At 39.9% G+C, this 21,845-nt stretch overlaps 3 protein-coding genes across 3 annotated transcripts; 2 read left to right on the top strand and 1 right to left on the bottom strand.

Annotated features, from left to right (window-relative positions):
* Nucleotides 1-1,273: 1,273 nt before the first annotated feature.
* On the bottom strand, nucleotides 1,274-8,876 carry LOC110053119 (hyaluronidase-1-like). Its single transcript, XM_020759314.2, has 4 exons — nucleotides 8,583-8,876; nucleotides 4,436-4,584; nucleotides 3,018-3,459; nucleotides 1,274-2,082 (listed from the first exon to the last, which is right to left on the bottom strand). Exons 1-4 carry the CDS (start codon nucleotides 8,874-8,876, stop codon nucleotides 1,738-1,740), a joined length of 1,230 nt encoding a protein of 409 aa, XP_020614973.2. The 3' UTR covers nucleotides 1,274-1,737.
* A 134-nt stretch (nucleotides 8,877-9,010) lies between these two features.
* LOC110053131 (dephospho-CoA kinase domain-containing protein-like) lies at nucleotides 9,011-13,970 on the top strand. The gene is made up of 5 exons (XM_020759321.2): nucleotides 9,011-9,082; nucleotides 9,191-9,393; nucleotides 11,840-12,043; nucleotides 12,615-12,702; nucleotides 13,104-13,970. The coding sequence occupies exons 2-5, from the start codon at nucleotides 9,282-9,284 to the stop codon at nucleotides 13,387-13,389; spliced, it is 690 nt and encodes a 229-aa protein (XP_020614980.1). The 5' UTR covers nucleotides 9,011-9,082; nucleotides 9,191-9,281; the 3' UTR covers nucleotides 13,390-13,970.
* A 145-nt stretch (nucleotides 13,971-14,115) lies between these two features.
* On the top strand, nucleotides 14,116-18,101 carry LOC149114856 (uncharacterized). The gene is made up of 2 exons (XM_089285759.1): nucleotides 14,116-16,270; nucleotides 17,075-18,101. Exon 2 carries the CDS (start codon nucleotides 17,218-17,220, stop codon nucleotides 17,788-17,790), a length of 573 nt encoding a protein of 190 aa, XP_089141885.1. The 5' UTR covers nucleotides 14,116-16,270; nucleotides 17,075-17,217; the 3' UTR covers nucleotides 17,791-18,101.
* The last annotated feature ends 3,744 nt before the right edge of the window (nucleotides 18,102-21,845 follow it).

Genomic DNA, 21,845 nt, shown 5'->3' with positions numbered 1-21,845 from the left:
TTTGTTAACACTACTTTGTCAGTAACACTAGAACGTGATAACTACAATTTTGATTTTATGGTTGCAATAAGTCAGTTCATTTACTGCAAAGAAGACCTTTTTGGAGACCTTTTTGTGTAAGGTTGGTCTCCATTCGTTTCGTATTAGGATGAATTATTTCATTAGACTAAAGCGTGCACGCGCACTTTTCAGCTGCTTCGTTTTCATCAGAGTACGTGTAGGCGTTAAAAACACCATGTAAGAAAGCGCGCTAAAAACCCGACCTTTAGAACTTGATAGTAGCACACACACCTTCAATGGCGGGAGCAAATTGAGAGTATTCAAAAGGATCAAAATAGATGGTGATTTTGTTGACTTTTTCTAGCAATGTTTTCTAAAAGAAATGTATACTGTTTAACGTCTTCCCTAGTTCTTCCTAGCTGGCTATTAAACTATATACCAAGAATTTTGAAAGAATTTTTCATGAGCTCTAGATGCGAGAGTCCGAATCACCTTTTGAAAGCTACCGTTCAAAGCAAATTTTGTTTTTAATCCAACAAGCCATATGGCATCCGGTCTAGGAGTGGCACCCTCAAGGCACTTACTTAAATCGAGGATAAGACTGTGCTTGTTCTTAGAAAACAAAGTCTTCATTGCACTAAGGCTAGAAGTAAGAATATCACTGCTTACAAATTTAAAAAACTCCAGGCCATCACTTTCTAAAATACTAAGCTTGAAGATATGTTGCGGGAGTCAGGTGCGTTCTCAATCTCGATGGCACTGCGCTTTTAAATCATGAAATGAATTCCTTGACGACATCCCCTACACCATAAATCCTCGAGTGTGCATTCTTAGTTGGTGAGCATTTAAAGATAGGAGATAACGAAGAAATATCAGGTACAGCTAGTAACAGGTCTTTGTGGAGTGTTCCTATTAACTTCTACTCAAAAATCAAAGGAATTTTGCAAGTAATCGATCCGTAGCATCTTTGCGTTTTGGTGTGGACGGGAGACATTCTGAAAACGAAGCTTTTCGAAAATCAGGACTTTTTCCTGCCCGAGTTCTCATCAAACACAAATCCAAAATGACCGGTCATTGCTGCGTTTCTTAGTTCCTCCAGCGTGGTGTGAACGGAAAACATTTGATTCGTTTTCAGAGCGAAACCTCCGTTTTCAAATTTTTCCGGCGTAGTGTGGACTTACGGCCTAGTTTCTGTTTTTTCTTTTCTTTTAATTCTCTGACCTTTTAAGTGGTTCAACATGAACCTCGCATACCACCATCCAAAACCAAAGTGTAAACACTGAAATTCTTTGTTTATTTCTAATTATTACATACACGATAGTAGATAGACCGTCTAGTAGATTGTCGTGTGCACACCAAGCAATTATCATATTTTAATCTAATGTGTCTCTGCATTTAACATGATACTACCAAAACTGACTCTTCACACTGTCAAATTTTATCAACACGGATCATGTACAGAGCGTTTTCATTCACGTGGCCAGCACTTGTGCAAATTTATTGAAACAAAAGGAAGTGTTTACATAAGAAAAGAGTTGAACTCCCAGAGGATCGATTTGGGACACCAACATGGCAGGCGTTTCATTGTTTTGGGACACCAATATGGCTGCCATGACGTCATGTGAAAACGCTCCATAAGATAAATGCGCAAGTGAAACATATTATGAAGAAAATCTATAGAAGGGCTTGAAATCTATAGAAAAGCTTGTGTATCCTAGTCATGTCGTTTCTTCTATCCTAGACTTGATGGCTACAGTCCTCCCCGCTCCATCCATTGTAACATTTACAGCTCACAAATTTCCACTGATCAGTCAGATCCTGTACAACTCCTTGACTCAAGGCCTTCGCATACACAGAGGGATTCAACTCAAAAGTGCACCTTCCGTGTGAATTGCAGAATTTTTGACTGCAGGTTTGAGTAATTGCGGTGAGATTTTTCACCAAAGGACCCAGGAAATTGTCAATGTAGGACTTTATTTCCAGGCAGTCGGTTTTTGTTTTCTCGGTGAGGTGATCTCCCCAGATGACAATACCAGCAGTTCCCTGCTCTGCTGACTGAGCTACTGTCGCCATGACATCAGCCTACGCAAGCAAAAAACACAACAACAGCACATAAACAAACGAAAAAACAAACAAACAAACAGACGAACTAAGACATCTATTCGTAATTATTGAAAACTGGATCATTGGATAATGCAATTCAAGGTATATGAGCCATCATACCATGCTCTACTAATGTGGTAAGTGTACGCGTAATTTCTTTGAGCGTTTTTATATATTTTAGTTTAGTTTCTTTATTTTAGGGGCGTTTTTGATAAAACAATTATTCCACTCGCACTTGCTGGATACGAGATTATCATGCCAACTCGGCGACTCAGCGCTACGCGCCTTGTTGCCCCTCTATCATCTGTTATAATCCATCAAATATTTTCGCTCGCGCGCGATTGGTCTAAATACGTCACGTGACCGAATATTCCCCAGCTAAAACTGGGGAATATCCGACAATATTTCCCAATTTTCAAAACTGCTCGCGTTGCGAAAAAGATTTGAAGAATAATAAACACAATAGTTTCAATTTGGGGCGAAAATACGCTCGGATATTTGTCCTTGGACATTGTCTGTTCCTTGAAGCTCAGAGTTTTCCGAGAGAGTAGCTCGAGGAAAACTCTGAGCTTCAAGGAACAGACAATGTCCAAGGACAAATATCCGAGAAAAAAAAAAATACCCTATTCTAGACCCAAACGCTCTGATTTACATACCCTATCCTAGAGTAAACTGCTTGAAAACCATACCCTTCACAGCGGCACATACCTATATAGCCCATATATGGCAGTGCCCTCTCCCCCCCCTCCCCCCCCTCCCCCCCCCAGGCCGTGGACAGTATCTGTTTTGTACTGTTCTGTACAACAAGACAGCAGTGCCTTCATTGACGACTTTGTATCGATACTGTAATGAGAACTTAAATTTAACGTCTCTGACTTTTTCTAGAATTTGAGAATCGAGGTCTACCAACTTACTTCATTGAGATATATCTTTGAGACTGCATATGTTATGCGAACATAGGGGTATACAGGAATGCTATGTCCATCTAGCTGTTTAGCACGTCTGAAACTTTCCAGTAACCTGTACTTCACAAACAACGAGGAATTTTGGTGCCTCGCATCATGCAGATAAATTGACGGAAACAGAGCTGAACTCGACTCAAACATCCAAGATATTTGGTCGTTTTGTTGGATTGTCAGTTTACTACAGTTGTACGGCGCGGTGTCTTTGTTGTTATAACAATTTGGAAAGCCATAAAATCCCCATGATGACTTTGGACGAAGTTTCTGAACCAGCAACACGGTTCCTTCCATTAATTGTTGGGCTGCAGTTTCGTACTCCAGTCTAGCTATTTCTTCAATTAAACTGTCCGACCAGAAAGCATGTCTCTGCCTGACTAGATCCATGGACTTTTTTCTACAAAATAAAGGGATGACCAATCTGACAATGATGAAGATTATATTTTTAAAGTGCTACCATGATCAAATTTTTAGCCCTTGAAGTTTTAGGTGCATCGCATTGAATCCCACGAAAGATTAAAAACGCTGTTTACCATTTGCAAATATCTGCATTGGTTCCAAAAATGTACAAAATATGCAAATGAGAGGACTGATGACATCAGACACTCAACCCAATATTACATCAAGTATATAAACAGAGCTACATGCATCTCTGTCAATTTGCGGCAGAGACCATTGAAACAAGCAACAAATCTAAGGCTATCAAAAAATTATCTTCCATGCCTTTTTCACATATATGTACAGTGTACATGTATGTTCACTGTGAGATTGTTTCCTATTAATCAATGGATATTACAAACTTAAAGTGAACATGTACCAGAGCGACTGGATCTCAGTTATCAGTCAAATTTGTCAATCATTTGTCAGCCGTCAGTTACAATTTCAGTCCATTTCTCAGCCATCAGTAAATTTTGCAATTTTTCTCGGCCGTACACATTCTTTCTCAACGGACAGTTGCTATCGGTTAAAACCCACTCAAACCCTCATACCATTTAAGATGAAAAGAAACAGCCACACTGAAGAAAATGGGATGGCATTTAAATTGAGTGTAGGGGTAAGGTGGCCCCTGGTTAGTGCGTTAGACTCCAGATTGAGAAGTCTAGGTTTTGAGCCCTGCCCAGGGTCATTGTGTCCTTGGGCAAGACACTTTACTCTCAGAGTTCCTCACGCCACCACGGTGTATAAATGGGTACCAGCAAATTTAATGCTGGGGGTAACCCTGTGATAGAAAATCATCCCATTTAGGGGGGAGTAGAGATATTCCTAGTCAGTTATGTTACAGAAACCAGGATAAGCTCCAGTTGTTATCAGGATGCAGACTCTATACATGTATTTAAACTGAATGGTGCAGCTTGCCAAACAGCTGTTCAAACCTGTAAATAGATAGTGTGTCCCAGTTCCTGTCAAACACTGGTCTCCAGTACTCCCAGTCAATCACACCAATGCCTTGGAAGTCGGTGTCAGGTATAACACTTGTGATGTCTTCCTCAACCTTTGTGAAGTGTTCCGTCAAGTTCACAAGCTATTGAATCAAATCACAGCCTGCTTCAGACTTGCACATGACATTAGATTCAGTCTCAGCATAAAGATACAGGGTGGGGGGGGGGGGCATTAGGGGGGTAGGAGGGAAGGAGCCACGGGGGTTTGAACGATTTGACTCAGCCTCAGTTTCTTCTTCTCTCTTGAGCTTGGTCAAGCTTGGTCTCCCAAGTGCCTTTGGGGAGGAACTTGACATGGATGTTTGAAAGAAGTTTTCAAATAATTGTTTACAAATTAAGTGGCCCTATGATTGGCATGTTCTGAACAGAGAGGCTGTGGCTTCAAATTCCCTTATGGGGCATTTTCTTAGGAAGGCATACATGTATATGGACTAGTTCTCAGTTTTCTTAGAAGAGTAATGGCTCTGTCAATTCCAAGCCTGCCCATGCCCCCTCCCCCCTCGGCATTAGATGGGCATTTGACATTTTCTTTTCATAAGGTGGCAAATGCCCAACTGTGGGGTAGCTGGTCCCCTTGGTGGAGCCATGAGAACAGTGCAAATGCCCCATATTAAAAGTTACAGCTCAACACTAGCATAAGATGTTCTTCACTTAAGCTTATGTATGTAGCGGCATTGCTGTGTACTCATGGACATGACTGCTAATGTGAAAAAACATCTTGTGTTAATTGGTATTAACATCTTGTTGTAGTTTGATTATTGTTATTCATGTTTATTATATGACTTGCACTTGCAACCTTGTGAGACCTTGTGCCTTCTGATGGCCTAATACTAGTGCATTATTCTCCCATAATGCCCATGGGCCAATAGACCATTTTACAGTTGTCTGTTTAGTGACCTGGCCTTTGAATGGCAGTGAAGCTGGAGGTGACCTTGTTTTGAAAAAGACCTCACTGCTTTTGTTGTGTAAATCAAGTTGTTCTTATGCTAACTAGTTAGCACTTACATGAGAAAAGCAGAGAGGTCTGCATAAAAAAGCAAGTTGAATTAACCCTAATAGTGCGATTTTTTAGTTTTTGTAATTTGTCAGCAAACTCATTGTTGAGACCGTCCCACACAGGACAGCAATAATTGAGATATGGTTCAATAATAGCTCTATATAGCAATATAACTGTATCTTCACATATGACCAGGGGGGGGGGGGGCACTGCCATATATGGGTTATATAGGTATGTGCCGCTGTGAAGGGTATGGTTTTCAAGCAAGGATATATAAATCAGAGCGTTTGGGTCTAGAATAGGGTATCATTTTTCACAAAACTGACTGGTTGGTTGAAGATTTTATCTAGAGTAAGGAAACCAGGAATTGCCACTCAAAAATATAAAAAAATCAAATCAGCAAGTTTAAATTTATGCAAATCAGCCTCAACAGTGTCGATAGATGGGGGGATTTGGGGAGTTTACTCTAATATAGGTTAGGAAACTTCAGCTGAACTAGCTCTGGTATAGGCTAGGGGTTCTGGGGTACCAGCGGCACATCCCCACCCAGAAATTCCCAAAGTACCCCCCCGGGGCATAAAAATGGCCTCAACCTTTGAAGTGCACCTGTACCAGGGAAGATAACCTTGGCAGTATCATTAACATGTTTGGACCATGACAGATTTTGATCAATGTAGACTACTAGGGATTTGGTGTGAAGCACTCTATTAATTTCGTGACCTTCAGTTTGTACAGCAAGTGAATGGCCAATGGTACTAGCAAGTCTCTGATGTGAGCCTACACTGTGTTTAACATTAGTTCAGTTTTTAACATATTCAGTCTACGCTTATTCAGGGCTGTCATTATAGGCATGTAACTTGTAATTAGCTCTTATTAACCGAGCTGGAGGTTTGTCTGGGAGAATCTTGACCGAGGTCGTGAGTACAGACCGAACGCAGTGAGGTCTGTACACACGACCGAGGTCAAGATTCTCCCATACAGACCGACTTAGCTCGGTTAATAAGATGTTTATTACATGGCAAAGAAGGAAACTTTTATTTGTTTAATGTAATTAGTTTGCTGACATTTTGCTTGCGAACGGCAATGAGCTTAACTTAAACCTGCCGAAATTTGCACGTCCTCTTTACTTTTTTTTTTTGTCATCAGGCTTTTTGGCACTTCCATAAATGATTGAGAAGAAAATAAAAGAAAATGGTGAACATTTTTGTATTTTAGTTTGCTGCTTTTGCAACGTAAAATGAAACTGGTTTAGTTGCCAGTCTGGTTGCCGGTCTAGATGGGAAAATCTAGACCGCGGTCAATATCGATTTCAGCCAATCAAATTCGTGAATTCGGTAGTTCCCAGTCCTTGTGAGACACAGCCATATAATAACACCTGTTACAGCTGGGTATGCCTGATTTTCTCTTGATGCTATGGGTAAAATTGCCTGCCGTTAATATACATGTAATTCAAGCACAATAGTAACAAGTTTGCGATGGGTGTGAGGCCAGGCTACAGGTGACATTTAATAAGCCCTTCATGAAGGTTAGCTAGTTCAGTGTTTAGTATTTGTAGCCATAAAAGGATGTGAAACATTAACATGCCTCCAGAACATTGCTTACACATGTATACAACAAATGCTATTTTTCCTTTATTTCGGGAGGAATGAGCTCCTGAGCAGTATGTAACAATAAATTGGGCTTAATGCAGACTTAATGCTTTACATAACCTTGGTTACATTTTGCACCCTTTGTTACATGTACAGGGTACAAAAGATGATTTCAAGTCTGTACTAAGCACTCTCGAGAGTTTGTTTCCATTTTTTGTTTTGCTTCATGTATGACATCACAAAATGTAAACATTTCACAACTACTTACATGAAGTAAATTCAAAGTTTCAAAACAACTGCCATTAAGGATTCAAAGCAGTCAAAGCTTTTGCTTTATTGTTTCTCTTATCACTTGATGAAACAACTTCCCAGCTGTATACCAAAAATCAATGAAGCTGTTGGAAAAAGAATTTGAAAGCCCTTGCAAGATAAGGTATGTGGTTCCTAACAAATAACATTGATTCACATTCCATTGAGTGAGACTTATAATGTTTAATTAAACATTAGGGTGCTGAGACTGCACAGTATGGACTGGAAATCATTTTTATAGAGAAGTCAGTCTGTACAGGCCACTCCATTTCATGTCCACACCTCCCCCAGTTCGTTTTCTTATCCAGCCTTCTCCCTTTTCCAGCATCTTTCGTGCTTTGAAATAGTCCAGAGCAGGAGTTAGAAGAAAAATGGAGGGAAAAACTTGGTTCATTTCTAAGGGGCTAGCAGTAGGCAAGAACTTCATGGTGGGACACATATAGTCGCCTTTCCCATTGCCACATAAATGCTAACTGCAAGCAAACAGCAGCAAATAAATGCTAACCGTCATGCTAACTGCAAACAAACAGAAGTAAATAAATGCTAACTGCAAGAAAACTCAGTAAAAAATGCTAACTGCAAGTAAACAGCAGTAAATAAACCCTAACCGCAAGCAGACTGCAAGGGGACTGCATTTGTAAGCCTACCTTGAATTAAGCATATATGCAACAATAGCTGTATGGCATGACTTCCCAGGTGAACAAGGGATGTGTGGATAGAACATAGAAGTACTGTAAAATCCCACATTAAAGCCCTGGACTTATATAACTTTATATTTTGGGTGCTTGGGCTTATAAACGGGGGGCTTATATCCGGTGGGGGCATGTAAGCGGAATAAAAAAAAATGTTTTGGAAGAACGAGATAAAACGTATCTGAGAAACGAATTAAAGCGAACATACCATTACATTTAGAGCTATAACCCTATTATTACCCTATTAGTCTATAACATGCAATTAAAAATCTGTTTTTTTGTAAAGAAATACAAAAGGAATGCACTTATACATTAGATGGACTTATATCCAGGGGGTAGGAGGCTTATATCCAGAATAATATCTTTGTTAGCAAATAGACGGGCTTATATCTTGGCGGGGGGGGGGGCTTATAACCGGGGGGACTTTAACGTGGGATTTTAGGGTATGGTGCTACTTAACCAAAGACAGCATAAAGGTACGAATACCACTCTACCTGAGGAAGACCGCCATTTACCGCTTTTCCATCACTGTCAAAATACGGAAACAAACCCAGTTGCTTATTGTAAAATATGACGATGTACTCGCCACGCCATGTCTGGTCAGGATTTACTACGAAGTCGAAAGCACTGAAATCCAGAGTGACGTTCCAATTGGACTTACACCTGTCCGTTGGAGTATTCCACACGGTAATGAAAGGTCTGTTGGGTAAAGGAGGTCCTTCGACGCGGCTGCAAGCGCACGGCAACGCAGTTAAGAAGAGAGCGACCACGGAAAGAAATCCCGTCATGTTGGACGTCAGTTAATTTCTGTCACGCAAGTCCCACATTGACATGTCACATGCTAATCACGCGACCGGGTGCTTTTGTGACTTGCTTCGAGCTGACGCGGTTAGTAGGTGATTTAGTAGGCCCGATTACCAGCCGCTGTTCGGGCCGGGCGTAGGAAGGTTTCAGGAGATCAACTTCCGAAGGAATCAAGGTAACTATGGTAAAGGTAAGTATCTCAAAGTACCTCATATATGATATACCAAATATACCGATGTATGTCTCATAAATAAATTTGGTGGCATACGGCTGACCGATAATTTGAGGATTCTCGCAGGCGCACACCGTCCCAGTGCCTTCCAAGATGGGAGAGATGTCAGCCGGATAGATCTGTTGGACGAAACGGAACCATTTGTCCGTCAATCGCGATGTTTATTGTTGGGTTAACTGGTGGAATAGCGACTGGTAAAAGCACAGTTTCTAGGATATTTAAGGACTTGGGATGTCCTGTCGTTGATGCTGATGAAATAGCTCGGGAAGGTAAGTCCAACGTTGTACATGTACGGTACGTAGAGTCCATGCCCGATTCAGTTTTTTTTTTCTTCTTGACACCATTAGGTGTCTCTTGCAACTGTGAAAACCGTTCTCATGACTGAGTGGGGAGGAATGTGTGACAACCTCTTTCCTCGAGCCTTCATACCTACCTTCGCAAGCTTGACGAAATCAGTGATTCTCGTGGTTCCTTATGTAATGCATCAGTCAATTCCACCAGTGCCCATCCCCCCCCTCCCCGGGCTAACCCCCGGGCATTAGCATTTTTTTAAAAAAATGGGCAAATTCCCGGGGTGGGGACACATAAGCTGCCTAAATGCACCGGGGTGGGGATGAAGAAATAGGGCAAATGCCCCGCCCCCGGGATCGTTGCATTCCAACACCTCCGCAGTTTTTTAATTAATCAGTGAATAAAACGGTCAACTGTTCAGTATTTTAATGCAAAGGTAAGACTTCAAGGACAGTAGTACGTGTTAGTTGATCCTGATTATATTTATTTCTTTATATTTGTTTTTAACAGTTTGCTAGAGGATAGCTGGGATTGCGGCGGACGTGCCCCCAGCCGTGAGTGATGATAGGTGCCTGTATTTGCAGGCTACTTTTTATGTGAAGAATCAAGACATTTTGAATGATGACACATTGCATTTTAAACTCGCAGGATCTGTCTTGAAGATTGCATCATTTGAATTCACAAACCTTAAGTATTTTAACTCCACTTTCATGAATTTAAAAAATGCTAGGCTAGTTTTGAATGCGAAATGCGAAACAGTCATGTTCACGTCAGTGATTGTTTTGTGATATACAAAATATAGTACACCTTGTCGCTTATATTTATATGCTTACAAAGAATGAAGAAATATCTAAAATTGAGAAAACATACCTTTAAAAACATCTGCAAGTTTCTCTAGTCCCTAACGGACAAGCCATTGTTCGACAAACACCTTGTCTTTCCTGATGAACTCATCCATGGCACTTTCAAAAACACGTGTGTCAAATGCCCGGGGGTTGCCCCAGGGTACGCAAATGCCCAGCCCCCGGGCTGCGATAAAATTGTGGATGCCCCACCCCCGAGACTGACAACATGGGCAAATGCCCCGTGTTTGCCCGGGGGGGGGAGGGGGGGATGGGCACTGCTGGAATTGACTGATGCATAATTGTGACTCTAGCTTCTTGAGTGCTATTTTAAATCATTCCAGTTAAGTTCAGGTCGTCTTAGAAATCAGTCAAATGTATTTTAGATCATTAAATCATTTTAGGTCATATTAGATCATGTTAGATTTATTTTAGATATATTCTAGATCATTTTAGGTCATTTTAGATCATTCCTTGTTTTAGTAACTACGACTGGTCATTAAGGTAATTAAATGGGTGTGAGGTTGATGAAAGTGTGTGACAGCTGTCAATCTGTCACGTATATGCAATGTAGTGTGATCTGCAAACTACATGTACATGTCCATCTATAGGCATTATTGTAAACTGAAGTCCTCCAATGGGTTTTGGAAAATAAGAGAATGTGGTGATTTATTTGAAGGGAGCAAGGGAAGTTTTTCTGTTATTGTAGGTGGCACAATCTGTTCTGTTCATAGTGTAGAGGTCCTCACAAAGAGGTACTTCCTCTCTTGATGATGATCCCTTCAAAATTTCTCCCTTTCTCCCTTGGCTCAATTGTTTCACAATTATAGTTGGTAGGAGATATCTTGATTTATTAACATACATGCAGACATCTACTATACGGACTGACCCTAAGTCAGTAAATAATTTATTTATTTTTCTCCTGTCTCTAAAATCACTTTATATTACAATATTGTTGACTTTTCCAAACGCACATCGTGTGTGCAGTACTATGACTGAGGTCAAAGATAGGAAAGTCTGGACCATGCTATGAATGAATCAGATTGCAGGATTCGTTACGGTGCCCTCATAGGAAAAATAACACAGGATATTGAGTCAAGAGAGAAAATCGTTAAATTTTGCAACTGGACTTAATGGAATGTAAGATCTTTGAGCCAAAACTTAATGGGTTGTGGGACACTCATACCCCCCTAATTGGGCCTCATCATTTTTCAGATAATTATGCACATAAAGTACATGTAGTATCTCACATTTTTCATGTCTAATGTCCATTCCCCCAAGATTTTAATTTGCCAAAGCAAGACTCATCAAGCAGGGCTGCTCATACTATGTAAGGGCAGTAACTCACAACACCTGCTACGGCTGAGTATGTTTAATGGGACCTTGATGTTACTGGTGAACTGGACTATTGCTTGATACAATTCACCCATAACGGCCGGGGTGTGAAAATCAAGGCTACAGGTGCATCAAAACTTAATGAGAGCCCTGTCAAATATGAACAAAGGTCATCAAAAAGCCTTGAATAATTTTGTGTGTTCTGTGGTGTAAATCGCTGTAATCACTGAGCCTTCCTACATTGTAGTTGTCAAGCCCTACCAGCCAGCATGGAAGGCTTTAGTGCAGAATTTTGGAAGACATATATTACTTCCTAATGAGGAGGTTGACAGAGAGAAACTGGGGAAGATTGTGTTTGGAGATGATGCTAAAAGACGTGTGCTGAACAAGTGCACTCATCCTGCTATTTACAGTTCAATTTGGTGGGCATTGTTGAAGTATTTTGTTAAAGGTGAGTTCTGTATGAATAAAGCAATATAACTATATTAATCAAATTGGTCTTACACAGTATAATTTAGGATGTTGAAACTCAGACAAATGTCCATTGCACTAAAGTGGTATCCATGGCAATCCTGCAAGCTTGGATGTTGCTTGTTGCATTTTGTAGACATATGGAAATTAGTTATAATTTAGATGTAGCACATAAAGGTTTATAAGAAGTTTTGGACACTACCAAACTTTCTTTTAAGGTCACATCCTGTAACTCCTGCCCATCATTTTTTGATTTTTACTTGAAATTAAGTGTTGTACTACATTCTAAACACCTTAGATTTAATATACTGTTTAACTGTTCAGTGGGGTCCAACATTTTTCAATCCCAGTTATTCAATACTTTCTTTGAATAATAAGGGTGGTTCAAAACTCAGTTGTTCAAACAACTGGACTTTCACTCCATGTTAGAAGTAAACGTCTCACTCATACAGTGGATGTGTGAAAAGTTCTCCTGCAGTATTTGATGTTTCAGAAACCAGAAGAAAAGGATTTACTAGTACCATGCTATTTTTTTTCTAAATATTCTGCAGGTGAAAAGTTTGTCATTCTGGATTTACCACTTTTGTATGAGTCTGGAGTTTCATTGTTTCTGTTGAAAGATGTTATTGTAGTATACTGGTAAGGAAGAACCATCTTTTACTTATAAAAGGGTAATTACAAAATAGAACTTGAGCACTACATATTGCTATGTAAATTGCTGCATATTATACAGTGCATGTAGAATTTTACATTTGAGCAACAAGTTCAGGGGGCTCAGTAGAAGGTGGCACCAGATGGATTTTCACCTTTTGTCAAGGCAAAAGTCACTGCCTGTCCTTGCTGGAAAATTACATAGTTTGAATTAACTTCAAGTTGTTTTTTTTTTTAGAAATGAGGGTTTTCAATTTTTTTTTTTCATTTTTCACTCCTTCAGATGATATTTATATACAGGATATTTATTCCCCCTCCCCCACTCTACTGCTCAGAGCTACTCTTGTATGTAGACATGATTATGTAGCATATGTTCTTTGTTGCTATAGTGACCGAGACACTCAGCTGCAGCGTTTGATGGAAAGGAATAACTTCACACAAAGTGATGCTGAATTGAGAATAAATGCTCAGATGTCACTGGACGAGAAGTGCAAGAGGGCTTCTTACATTATCAACAATTCCTCCAATCGGGAGACAACAGAAAAGCAAGCGAAGAGACTGTATGAAACCTTCACTCGATCATTCGCCTACCTCCCACTTCGTGTCTTTGTTTTGTTTGTTCTCTTATTAATAGCATGGTTACTCATTTGCCTAATGAGGCTAGTCAGCTGGTAGTTATCGTAAGGGAGTTTCAAAGGCCTGGAGGGGGGGGGGGGGGGGGGCTTGCTGGTTAGAAATAGCAAATAACTTACCCATCCCTGCTGTGCGCGATTTTCGCGTCACTAGCGTGCGTTCACGAGCGCGTGCACATACACATCATCGAGACGTTTCCTTCAAGCTAAGCTCGACAGCGAATTAAATGCACGTTTTCTCTTAAACGAGCATGCTGAGCTACATTTTTTGTTGCATAATCTCGGTGTACAAATTGCCCAAAATGTTCCCACGGACGGATTTAAAACTTGTCATGAAGTAAGATAAAGATCAACTTTTGCCAAAAAAAAAAAAAAAAAAAAAAAAAAAAATGGGGGAGGGTCACCGTGCTTGTTTTCGAGATAAGGCGCGTTGAAGACCAATCGTTTTTAGGGGTTTTCGTTATTTCGAAACGATGTTACAGTGTAGCTTATAAAACTATCGGCTACATTAGTGAAATGTAAATCAGGTAAACGTCCTCAATTTTACACAACTTTTGGAGCTGATGTGGTTCCTTGAGGTAGAATAGGCCAAGAAAAAGAATAAATATTAGCCTTGTCCCTCCACATTCAAAGAAAGCTTCTCTCACACGAGAACACAAAAAGCGAAATATTTTTAACTTCCCACAGGATAAAATCGGGAAAGGAATTGATCAACGGGAATAAAAATTGGGGTCACCAAGCATCCAAGAGAGTAAGTTTCAGGCAAAGTTAGCCCGCCTGGTACCACGCCCTATACATATATGTACTTGCTTAATACATTTCTTCCTTAGCGCGCGAGTTTGACGTATGACGTGGCGTGGCGTTGCGACATTTCGTGCTCAAAAAGGATGCACAGTAACAATGGGCGATGTTGCCTGTACACACGTTCTTTAGTTAGTCCTTTTTTCTTAAGCTACCTCCCTGTTCTCCTCAATGTCTTCCTCGGTCGGCCACGTTTCCGTTTACCTCCTGGTACCCATGTGAGAGTAATTCGTGGATGTAGGTGACGATTTATTCTAAGGACGTGAGCAAACCGCGTCCATCTTCTTACCATCTACTTGCTGATTGTCTCCAACCCCACTCTCATTCTTGTCTCATATGTAAACAGTGTATATGCTTTTAAAACCTTACTAATCGCGTTGTGTCTCTGGTGTTATGCACGCAGTAAGGAAGAAAAATATAGAGTCTGATTGGGTTTTAGAGTTGGTCAAAATTAATTCTTTGCAGTGAAACGACCCTTTTTTTAACTGATAATCGAGATCTGAGATATGCAAAATTTTCTGATAGTTAGGGTCGCGCCATTATGCAATGCAATGCTCATTATATGCGTTGTATATACAGTCAAACCTGTATATAATGGTCACCCTTGGGAAATCACTGGGTGACTTTTATAAAGGGTGACCACTGTATACAGATCAACTTTACGGCAGATAGAAGGGCGCGATTTTAATTCATAAAGTCGTTTGGTGACCGTAATATACAGGGTGACCGCTACACACGGGACCGTTATATACAGGTTTGACTGTAAATTACTTGAAAAACTATCAAGAGCATTGCGTGTCTCCTGCTTTGAAATTAGGCAATCTTCGTTTACAATAATGACATCATTAATATACTCGATTTATTCTCTGATTGAGCCACCAAACAAAATCAACTTTGAATATTGGACAACTGCACCCAAGGAGCTAAAATATTAGCCCATTACCCAGTTCCACAATTTTGGTTACATGTTAGGGCCATTCTGAAGGACTAAAAATGTTCATAGTTAAGTAACAACGAGTTTAAATCAGTAGTATTTCTTCCAAACTTAACAAATAGCATAAATATACTATATGGCCCCTGGAACCACACTGATCTCCTCAAATTCAACCCCTAAAGTCCGTGTACTAGCCAAGTGGCCCATGAGGCTAGAGCTTATCCGGCTTTCTGTAGCGCGCATAAAGCGACTAGGAGTATTTCTACTCCTCTCTGAATGGGATGCTAATCCATCGCAGGGTTACCCCCAGCATTAAGTTCGCCGGTACCCATTTATACACCTGGCTGGAGAGAGGCACTGTGAGAGTAAAGAACACAACACAATGTCCCCAACCAGAGCTCGAACCCGGACCACTCGATCCGGAGATGAGCGCACTAACCGTAAGGACAGCGCGCCTCCCACAAATTCAACCCCTCCCTCTACAATTTTGTACGTTCGGCTGAGCCAGACTCAAGTGTGCTTAGTGTGTTTATGTTCTGGAGATGTGTCTGCTGACTGGAAAGTTTGACAGAGAAATTTTCCTATCAAAGTTTTTCGCTAATCCTGCTATGAAACAGATCAAGGGGACATATTTCAGTAACATCCGTACATTTTTGAGATTTTAATTAATTCAAATTAAATTTTAAGTAAATGAAGGAGATTGATAAACTGCTTAGAGTCACTATTCGCCTTTTTCAATTTGCGCGTTGTAACAATAAACAAATGATTTTGATTCGGGGGGTTTTGACGAAATGTCAGCTTCATCCTGAATCACTGAAAGTGTCCAGTGGTAACGGTTATTTTTTTTTTCAGTAGTAAGATTTATTAAGTATTGTAGAGGGATGAAATGAATACTTTGTTGATGTGGAAACAACTGTAGAATGTTTCATAATTAGCGTTTTGTTAAAGTGAATGCATTAAAGATTACAAGAGCCGAGGTAAAAGCTTATGACAGCTCGAAACAGCTGTGGAAACAAAACCCAAGCACGCTGTTTCCACAGCTTTAACTCGGCTTGATATCTGCAAAGCAAATCTTCATTACAGACTAGGTCATGTTTAATTTGGGTGGAACGTCTTTAGACGAGCCGTTAAACTGAAGTTTAGGCAGTCTTGACCAGTCGGGCGGTCGAACAGGACGATAACTTTACAGGTAATGAAATTGTCATTGCTAAATCTACTTAGTTCCTTGCCCCCGAGTGGGGGATAGGGCCGGGTTGTTAAATCTACACTCGATTATTTCAATAGCCATATATCAACTTGAAACCGCCGTGGCGAGATACCCACTAACACTATAGCCCTCCTTCATCTTGATCACAAGATGCTGTGAAGTTTATCTGACGAAGAGCACCTGCTAAAAACGACGTCGATCTAACTCCAAATAACATAACATAGCACAACATAACACTTTGTTTAACCACGGAGGTACGAACTTGTAACAGTTCAAGCGTTTCAAAGAATTAAAGCAAATTTTCCGTGTAAATACAGCAGCTAAGTGTTACTTGCTCGCGACGAAAATCCTTCATTAGTTTAGAACGACGTGATCGCGTGAGAAACCGTCATGATTAAATAATAACCACCGATCTATTCCAAGGGTCTAACATTGTTAATCGAAATGGTAACATTTGGATCGGAAGGATAAAAAAAAGTGGGAATAAAAAGAAAGGTTTATCACTAGTTTATTAGGATGTTCAATAAGTACTCTAGACTGAACCCGATAGACTGGACTAAGTTTTTCGTTCAGTCTAAGGAGGCAGGGCAGAGAAGATTAAGTCAATATGTCGCTTTTAAGAAATATGAATTTCCAGTCTTCGAGATCTAGCATAAACTTCATAGCATCGGACATGTAAAAAGCGCTTTCAAAAGAAATAGCTCAAGGTTATTGGTTAAAACATGTTATTGGTTAAAACTAAGAGTATAACTGAACAGTCGCACAATTGATTTTTGTTGATTGTAGGATTCACAAAAAAAACCAAGGACCCAGATTGTTCTGCAGCCGTGCAATTGCCAACTCGATTTGAACCAAGGCTAACATGCCGAACAGACGCCTAATTACGTTCCTGTCTATCATGATGTGGATGTCAAACTGCTGGGCTGAAGATGGGTTCAGGATTTGCTTTCAAGAAACAGAACACAGCTCGCAGTGTCAGGGACCAAAACACACATGCAGCGGATGGAGTTCCAATCCTGCCTGGACTCAATCATTTCGAGATGACACCGACAATCGAGGTGGAGGCTGTCACTACCAGTGGAAGATCGAAGCACACCACAACATCAAGCCAAACCAGCAGTATCGCCTCTGCTTTCAAGAGACGGAAGGAAGCTCGCAATGTCAAGGTTCACGAAGTTCGTGCACCGGTTGGAGCCAAAGCCCATCTTGGACACAATATTTCCGCGATGACACAGACAACAGAGGTGGAGGTTGCCGTTACGCTTGGAAGATCGAGTCTACACCTGCACCGTCCTACAGCATTTCAACGTGTCGAGTGTGCTTCAAAGAAACTGAGGGCAGCTCTCAGTGCCAGGGTAACCGCCAAAGCTGCAGTGGATGGAGCGCAAAGGAGAATCCCGAGTGGACCTTGCCATTCCGAGATGATACAGACAACCGAGGAGGAGGCTGTGCTTATTACTGGTATCTGGATTGCCAGTACTCAAAATGTGGGGCAGCTTTGAATTGTCCAAGAGACAGTCCATGTTAGATGCACAACAACAGTCATCTCATTCAAAAAGTGCACTTTAAAGTTTGTCACTTACTGAGCGTGTGATTTTAAACTTACCTTAAAGCAAGTTTTAGTAGATTTGGGGTGTTCATAAAAGCTATTAACGGTGCACAATTATATTTCAAGATGTATAACAATTCAATGAATGTTAATGTTTGCATAAAACAGTGAAAGGTGTCGTAAGTGGTTCCTATGTAGACTTTAACTTCTGCCCTAATTAAAGTAGCAGTTGAAAAGTCCTAATAAAAAGTTGAAACAGACAAATTGTTGTACATTATATAGACTCCAGAATCAATTTGCGACTAATATCCTGGGTATCTTTTTTGGACTATAAATGAAGAAGAGAGGATCCTAAAAAAATCCCTTTGTGGGCAAAATGTGATCGCATCTCAAATTCTGTCTAGATCCGAGTTAGTTCTTAGCCGAAATGTTACCGTCTACTTCTTCACCCATTTGTCAGCACTTCAGGTCAAATAAAACTCGAGCCATGCCAACAGTGGTGTTTTTGAGGAGTTTAATTTTCTGACGAACATCCCTGACCTTTACTCCTGGAACCTTTTTTATTCTTGAGGCCTAGCTGATCTTGTCGGGGACTGTGACATCATTAGGGAGCTTCAGCAACGACGGCGGCGACGCCGAAGACGACGCGTACTCAAAAATGAATGTATATTTTTTCAGGGAATTCGCAATTGCCTAGATCTGTTCAGTTCGCCAATGGCTCTTAAAACGTGCTCAGGCTAAATATGCAGTAGTAGCGTTCAATTTCAAATAGAAACACGAAATATTAGCCGTCGTCGTTTGCGTTCCTCAGTCAACGCTGAACTTCATTTCATGCCCGACATCACGTTCTTGTTTTGAAGAGGATAGCAAAGAAACGTACAAAGATTTAAAGCGCACGTGCACAGCTATTGTTTTGCTCATTGAACCTGTTGTTTAGTGACGTTCCCGTTGCCGTCGCCGTTGTCGTGGCATGCTTAAGTTCCCTATTAATCTTTCAATCCGACTCTTTTACAAAGAAGCTGGCCAGGTTTTTGGAAATTTAATTTGTCGCTATTTAAAGATGAAGGGAACATCAATGACTTCAAAGAATTCATCAGTATTAGTAAAGATAAAGCCTTTTGTGTGACCTCATCAAAATAATAATGCTAAAGAACTCGAACTCGTACTCATGAAGCGATTTAAAGTTAACGCTAGCTTCACTGCATGTTACAGGACCTTCTCAAAGTTATCAAACGCAAATGAAAGATATGGTCAATACAAAAACAGAGGAAAAAAAAACAAAACATCAAAGCTGGTTGGACCCCAACGAAAAATCTCTCAAAACTGAAAACTGAATCATCAGCTACGGTTTGGATCATTCTAATATGCAGAAAATATACCAGTGGCCTCCGTTGTTCAATTGGTGGATAGCACTTGCGGAAACTCATTAATAATTCATCAAGTTTAAACAAAGAAAATCACAACCGGTCTTAATTAGCATAGATTTTGACGAGTTTACTTCTCCGTTTACTAATTAGTTTTTGTTTCGATTGAGAAGATATATCAAGCACTCGATACAGTGTTTCCTCGGCTATCCAAACACAATTTCCAAAATAAACTTGAGGAATTTTTTCTTACGTCAACCAAATCAAGTTGGTTTCACTCTCTGTACTGTGCAAGATAAGCAGTTGTAATTGTTTTGAATTGGCGGAGAGTTCTGGTAAAAATCGCTGCCACCTTACACAACAAAGGTAGCTTCATTGTTTGAGACTAGGCGATCAATACTCACGTCAGTTTGAATGACAATTGCGGTAGTTCCGTGAAACCAGACTCGAGGTCTACGTTTGGCCTTAAGAAGCTCAGTCACGGTTTGCGCATATTGAAAAGTTTAGCCTCAATTTTTCAAATTCGTCGTTTGTAATCCGGGTCAATCTTCTCCATCCTAAGCCATCCTTTTTCCTTTATGGTTTATCATTATCTCTTCGGCGTTTTTCTTTCCTATTACACTCTTATTTTCAGGTTTTCTACCATTTCAAGGTAATTTTGTATGTGGCCAAAATTATAACTCAAAATACCGTGACTGAGCTTTTTTAATCTGATTAGATCGTGAGATTTCAATGCAATTGGAGGTTGTAGGCTATGGCTTTCTTATAACCTGAAGGCTTTATTAGATATATAATTACAGGTATTAAAACAAAGCCAACTCTAACAAATACGTATGTAACACAGCAGGTCGAGTGGCCGGCCACGAGTACAATTATAGCATGTTCATGAAGGTATTAATTTTTAGAGAAACTGTTGGGCTGCGTCGGCAGCCAGCGAACCACCTAGCTATTTTATGAATTAGAACTTGAGGTGAAAAAACGAATTTTTTTTCTCTACATTTATTTGTCTTACTATCTGCTTTACCGGTCTTCATCGGCAGCTACCCACACTTATCTAACAAACTTCTAAGGCACATGTAAGCCATTTCTGGAAAAAACGTTAAAACTCAAATTGGAGTTGTTCTTTTGCGATGGCACAGTTTGCTGCATGGTTTGTTGTAGTTCCCCTGTCAGTAGTAGATCACAAAAGACCAATTTTATGGGTTGTCTCCTGCTGCTGTGACTGTGCTGAGTTCAGCCTGATCGATCTTTATTTGAGTTTATGATGTGATCCGACATTGAGATTGGTATGGCTAGTAGTGCAATTATATAATTTGTTTTGCTATGATCTGCTTAAAGTAAAATTAGTTTCAGAATATTTTTCCAGCTTGTTTCTCAGGAAAATCTATTTGACGGACCTACTTTTACGCAGAAAGAAAATAATTAAATTACAAAAAACAAAACTAAGACAAAGAAAAAAAAAAAAAAAAAAAAAAAAAGAAAAGGAAAAACCCGCAAGTACACTGCGACCCCTTTTGTGTTTAAATTTCGTATCCCGCCGGAAATGTTGTACTATACAAATGTTCGCAGATCAATTTAGTTCACTGTGGTAAACACCGCAAACCGCATTTGTTTGGCCATTTTAAACGCCATGATTTTAACCAAGATGATATCTTTGTAAAACAATATTTCTTCATTGCTCAAAACTTAGTAAGTAGCCAGCTAAAAATAATAATTCTTGTTGTACTTCGAATACCCTCAAGTGAGGAACACTACTGTCAGAATTGAATAAGTTCTAAATAAAAGAGAGAGAGAAAAAAAAACAAACGTAAAACAAAAACAACCTTAATTTAGATGGGTACATTAATGAAAGTGCATATCTAAATTAATAGAGCATTTCCTATTTGTCAGTGATTAATGTTAAGATTACACCGTGTATTTACTCTTACATGACAATAATTTCAGTTTTACAACGAATGTCCGCGTCATCTAGCCAGGAACAGAACTGAACTTCCTACCGTCATCACTGCGGGCCAAATTTGCAAAATTCCCAACGTTAAGATAAGTGTATTAAAAATGATACAGAGCGTGAATTGAGATCATTTTCTATTGGTCGGTGATAAAAGTGAAGAGTACTCCATATATTTAAATTTACACGACAATCCTAACGCGGCTGCGTGCAGGAAGCGTAATCGCTAATTGATCTTGCTGCTAACAAAATATTTTGTCAGATGTTAATTAAAAATTGTAACTCGCAATACCATTGGAAGTTGTAGTTTGTTCCTCTTCTGATGGGAAGTTTTTATTTGATCCTGTTGTATTATAAACAGTACAAGTTCTGAACACAACTGTAATACCGCGGGTTCAGCGGCAAAACACAGCTGATTATTTCGTTGGGATGGCCGCGACTTGCTCACCGCTTTGAGCTACTATGAATTTGCTCAACGTGGTATTATGATCAAATTTTTACCCCGTGATTTTTTAGGTGTATCACAAAGAATTCCATCAAAGAATAAAAACGCCATTTACCGTTTTCAAATATCTGCATTAGTTCCAGAGCCAGTTAAGTTTGAAAAATGTGTAAAATATGCAAATGAGACAACTGATGACGTCATACACTCAACCGAATATTATATCAAGTATAAAGATAGAGCTATCTCGGTCA

This window comes from Orbicella faveolata, unplaced genomic scaffold (assembly GCF_042242905.1).
Source record: "Orbicella faveolata isolate gen_17 unplaced genomic scaffold, um_ofav_v1 contig_13, whole genome shotgun sequence".
Lineage (NCBI taxonomy): Eukaryota > Metazoa > Cnidaria > Anthozoa > Scleractinia > Merulinidae > Orbicella > Orbicella faveolata.
Note: the sequence above shows the minus strand (reverse complement) of the source record. Positions and strands in the feature narration are given on the sequence as shown.